This window comes from Emiliania huxleyi, assembly GCF_000372725.1.
Source record: "Emiliania huxleyi CCMP1516 unplaced genomic scaffold EMIHUscaffold_277, whole genome shotgun sequence".
Classification (NCBI taxonomy): Eukaryota; Haptophyta; order Isochrysidales; family Noelaerhabdaceae; genus Emiliania; species Emiliania huxleyi.
Window position 1 is genome coordinate 15,614 of NW_005199953.1, and position 4,940 is coordinate 20,553.

At 67.4% G+C, this 4,940-nt stretch overlaps 2 protein-coding genes across 2 annotated transcripts in view; both read left to right on the forward strand.

The window, feature by feature from the left end:
- The first annotated feature begins 233 nt into the window (after window positions 1-233).
- On the forward strand, window positions 234-2,064 carry EMIHUDRAFT_424459 (hypothetical protein). Its single transcript, XM_005776564.1, has 3 exons — window positions 234-595; window positions 673-686; window positions 755-2,064. The coding sequence occupies exons 1-3, from the start codon at window positions 565-567 to the stop codon at window positions 1,298-1,300; spliced, it is 591 nt and encodes a 196-aa protein (XP_005776621.1). The 5' UTR covers window positions 234-564; the 3' UTR covers window positions 1,301-2,064.
- Window positions 2,065-3,985: 1,921 nt separating this feature from the next.
- Window positions 3,986-4,940, forward strand: part of EMIHUDRAFT_238823 (hypothetical protein) — a gene marked incomplete at both ends in the record, with an annotated part of 2,759 nt that continues 1,804 nt past the window's right edge. The window contains 2 exons of the mRNA XM_005776565.1: window positions 3,986-4,358; window positions 4,461-4,933. Of these exons, the coding sequence (XP_005776622.1) occupies window positions 3,986-4,358; window positions 4,461-4,933 (846 nt within the window). The remainder of the gene's footprint in view (window positions 4,359-4,460; window positions 4,934-4,940) is intronic.

The following is a 4,940-nucleotide window of genomic DNA, read 5'->3' on the forward strand; positions in this document are numbered from 1 at the left end:
CAGCGACACGCCGCTGCTGGTTGCCAGCAGTGCGTCGTCCCTCTCCCCCGCTGCGCGGGTGCGGTACGAAGAGGCGGGAGACAGCGGCGACTACAACCTGGACGACCTCCTCATCCTGCACGCCTTTGTTCGAGCGGGAGAGCGGGTGAGGCGGCGCGTGCTTGAGGGCTTCTGTGCGGAGGAGTGCTGCGAGCCCGGCCACGCGATGCTGCTGGACGCGGAGCGGTGCGCCGCTTGGGCGCGCACGCATGACGCCGCCGCAAGCGGGCAGCACGGAGCCGCCGACCTCGCCCGCGCCTGCGTCGTGTTCACGCTCAACTGTTTTGGCCACCTCGCCGACGGCGTCACCGGCGGCGCACCGACGCTCTTCTGGCTGGCGAGCAAGTTCACGCACCGCTGCCTGCGGCCGAACAGCGTCTTCCACGGCGAGGGCGGCCGGCTCCACGTGCGCGCCGTGCGCCCAATCGCAAAGTGCGACGTGCTGACGATCTCGTACCTCGGTGTCTGGGCGCACTGCACTGCGCCGCTGCGGAGGGGGCTTCTGATGCGCACAAAGGGCTTCCGATGTCGCTGCGAAGACTGCGCCGCGCCCGACGTGATGCGCAGCCTGCCGTGCCCCGCGTGCGCTCCGCGCGACGGCGCGACAGGCCTGCTAGTACGTGCTGAGCGCACGCGGGGCACGGCAGGCTGCGGGGCCCGACGGCAGGCTACATGTCCTCTCGAGCGCTCGGTGGAGGACGTCTTCCGCTTCTAGGCCTGCTGCTCGGCGCGCTGGCGGTGCCACGCGTGGGCGAGGAGGAGGGGGCGGCGGGGGGCGGTGCTTTCCTGCTGCACTCTCCCGCGGCCAGCCAAGGCGGAGGCGAGGAGGCGCGCGAGGGGCCTGGCGACGAGGCGCGCGAGGGCGGCTGGTGGTGGGTGTGCTCGCGGTGTGGGCGGCGGTTTGATTCTGCGACGGTCGACGTGCCGTGCCGCGCGCCGGACCTCCGAGACATTTCCGAGACACTTCCGAGACACCTCCAAGACACCTCCGAGACAATTCCGTGCCGCGCGCCGGACCCGCTCGTATCCATCGAGACCTACGCGGCACTCTCGGAGGCGGAGGGCGTCGACGGCAACTATGTGTGCGAGGGCCTCGGTTGGGAGTCTGAGATCGTCAAGGAGCGCCTCCGTCTCTCCCTCGCACCGAATGAGCAGGCGCATCTCGAGTCGATCAGAGTGGCCCCCCCTGGAGACGCGTCGTCGTCAGGTGGAGGGAGCGGAGGAGGGAGAGGAGGAGGCGGCGGAGGCGACGACGGTGTAGGCGGGGAGAGAGGAGCCGGAGGAGGCAGTGGAGGCGGGGAGAGTGCAGGCTGGCAAGGGGGAGGGAAGTGGCCGCTGCGGCTCGCGCCGGGAGGGCTGCTGAGCTGGGAGCGGGAGCTCGGCGAGGCAGTGCACAACCTGCTGCACCAGCTGCTGCCGGGCCGCGGCGGCGAGGCGCGCAGGCGGCGCGGCGGCGTGCACCCTACGCTGCGCAGCATCGGCGGGATGATCCGCGCAACCGAGGCGGTGCTGGGCGGCGCGCACTGTGTGCCGATGGCGCTGCGCGACCTGCAGCTCGACCACTGGCTCGACACGGCCGCGGAGGTGGCCGAGTCCGCGGGGGCGGCTGGGCCGGCAGAGGCGGCAGAGGCGGCGCTGCTCGACGCGCTGCGCGACGGGGGCGGCGTGAGCTTCGAGAGCGCGCTCGCCTTCTTTGGCGCGGCGTGGGAGGCGCTCGCGGCGCAGTGGGCGTGGCACTTGCGGTGCGGGCTGCTAATGCTGCACGAGTCGGTGGGCGAGCTCCTGCGCGCGCTGCTCGAGTGGCGGCTCGACCGCGCCTTCTTGGCGGCCGACGCGGCGCGCGCCGAGGCGGTGCGAGCGATGGTCGCCGCGTCCGTTGAGCGCGCCACCATCGAGTACGGCGCGGCCTCCGACGACACGACAGAGCTTTTGGGCTTGTGGGAGCGTGTGCAGACGGGGCGGGGTGCAGAGTGACACACATCGAGATCTCTACATGTGCATGTGCTAGACACCGGTATATTTGTGAAAAAAAAACTGTTCCTGTTACGAAAAAGGTAGCTACTGCTCCGGCGACACTAGGGACTCGGGCCTGATCCCGCACAAAACATCTCCACACTCTCTCCTCTCCTATGACACGACTCTCCGACCTTGGGCTAGATTCCCATTTGATTCACCACAAGCGCCAAACTGCTTCGCCGCGCGCTGCTGACAGCGTCAAGTGCGGCCCTTAGCTGAGTATAGCTCGAAGTGGGCGTCGAGGGGGCCTATAGTAGAGTGTGAGCCCGCGCGCTGCAAAGCTCGAGTGTGGGCGATGGCGCGAGCTGGGCCATGTACTAATTGCGTGTGACTGTTTCTGCCGTCTTTGAGGGGGCGTGGGCGTAGGAGTGGCGCTCTGCTACCCTTGCAGTCGAGCGCCTTCTCTCAGCTCCATTGCCTCTAGGGGGTTGTGGCCGTGGATTTGGCCCCCTAGCCCCCCTCTCCGAGAGCAGGCCTGTCCAGTCTGTGTGGGTGGGGCGGCGTTATAGCGCCGTCGAGGTGTGAATCTTTCCTGCCGATGTTGGGGTGTTGCCGAGGTGGCGTCTCGGGGTGTCGCCGTACGCGGAAGGTAGGCGAGCGATGGTGGGGTTCCGGGGATTTGTCGAGGGTGGTAGTCGCCTCTGGTCGCGAGGTGTGAATGGAGCTGTGTGTCAGCTCTGACTAGATCTCGCGTGATATCCGCCGTGTTGGCGGTTTCAAATTCAGGCGAGGGGTTTGGTTGGTGAGGGCGCGGGTGGGGCGCGTCCGAGGGCTCGCGGGCGAGGGCGAGTGCCGAAGGCGGTGTAGCGCGCCTCAGACCGAGGTCTGTTTGCGCCTGGTCGCCTGCATAGGGTCGATCTCGGCGGTTGGGTTAGTGTTGGCATCCCGAGTGAGGTAAGGGTGACTGAGCCGTGGGCAGGGCTTATCCGGAGCCTGCAGAGCAGCGGAGCCGGCTGCGGACGTGGAGAGGTGCCTCCGTGTCTAGGTGTGAATAGGGGTCCGCTGTGATCATTCACAGTGGGGGGGGGGGGGGTACAGGAATTGTAAGACCTGCACCGACTGGGGGAGTTTAAAGAAGAGATTATCCCACAGCGGCATCGACTGCACGCCTTCTCTCGAGAGGGCTCCGGTGATGGGAGTGAGGTGCAGGTAGCGGATGCTGTCGAGTGCATCTACCCAGAAGGAGGGGAGATGAAGCGGCGCCCCCTCTGTGCGGGGCCGACACAGGTCGCATTCTTGCACAGCGGCGAGTACTGCGCCCCTACGAAGGTGAGAGCGGGCGAACCACTGATCGAGTACTAGCTTCCAGGGCGCCTGCGAGGCGTCGAGGTAGGATAGTAGCGCGTGGGTCTGGAGAGCACGAACGTGATTCGGCCAGTCTAGGAGCGCGAGGCCGAGCCCGTTCCCGTGCTCGTCTATTTGTCTACGGAGCGACAGCGCCTCCCGTCTAATCCAGGGCTGGCCGTCTTTGTCTGTGCCGATGGCGTCCCCGTCGAAGGTGGGATCCTTTGACCAGAGTAGGGCGCGCACATCGCTTTCGATAGCGTCATGAAACCACCTGGGGGCGGCCATGACCTGCATCCAGTAGCGAGGTCTCGAGTAGACCATCGCGTTTGCAATCATGACACGCCCGTGGACTGTTAGTGTGAACACCTGTCGCCATCTCGCCATGGCGGTTTTGGTGCGGAAGTAGAGGTGTTCCCATCAACAAACATCTCCAATTTCGCCAGTGCCGCACTGCCAGTGGTACAGGCTCTGTGTGCATGCGTGTGCGGCACGCCGGTCGCCACATAGGAGGTGAAAACCACTTCTCTCTGCTTGTTTGGATTTGTGAGGGCGCACGGACACTCCTTCTTCGGAACCCCTCCAGTCATTCACGTCAAGCTGTGCGAACGGCGCCTGGGTCTCCACGCCCCAAGTATACATGTGTATGGAGGTGTCCGCCCCCCCCGCCGAGTTCCGGGGGGACGCGGCCACAAAGTGGCAGCTCTCTGTCACCGTGCCTCCGACCAGTCCTGACGACGCGGCTGCGAAGCGGCCGCTCTTTGACCCGGCTGCAAAGCGGCAGCTTGTTGACCCGACCGACGGCGCTGCCGCGAAGCGGCAGCTGGTCGACCCGACCGCACACCTGCAGCACTCTGATCCGAGCCGCCGTTCTGGCGACCAAGGCGCAGACGACCAGAGCGCGGGTGACGCCATGCTCCGCGAGACGATGGAGCTGCATGCAGAGCCGGCGACGCTCGGGGAGGCGGCCGCTTCGCCCGACGAGTCCCCTGCGCTGTCCGGCATCGACCGAGAGGGGCGTCTCGCGGCATCGGCTGGGATGGGCGTCCCTCGCGCCACCGCGGCGGCCGCAGCTATGGCGGCCGCTGCAGCGGCGGCGGAGCAGCATCGCCTGAAGACAGACTCTGGGGTCTGGCACTGCCCGCGCCCTCTCGTGCGGGCGCGGCTGGCGGTGTACGCCAAGTCCGGCACGGCGGACCCGATCGAGGCGGTGGTGCTCGAGATGCACCACTCGTACCTGCGGACGATGCCGACCGGGTGCCACACGGCGGTCATCCTCGAGGCACTCACCATCCGCGCCCCGACGCCGCAAGCGCGCATCTCCGTGCACGACGTGATGTACCACTTGCGGTCGCAGCTCCGCGCGGCGGTCGAGGTGACCAACGGGCCGCCGCTGCACACGCTCTCGGACGAGCTCGCCCTCCTCGAGGCCGCCCGCGTCAACGACCTGAAGACCCTCCGGCGGCTTCTCGCCGCCGGCGTGAACCCGAACCGGCGCCACCTCGTGTCGGGTGTCACGCCGTTGATTGCGGCCGCAACGTACAACCGGCGCGAGGTGGTCAGGCTGCTGCTGCAGGCCGGCGCCACGGGCGACGTCGTCT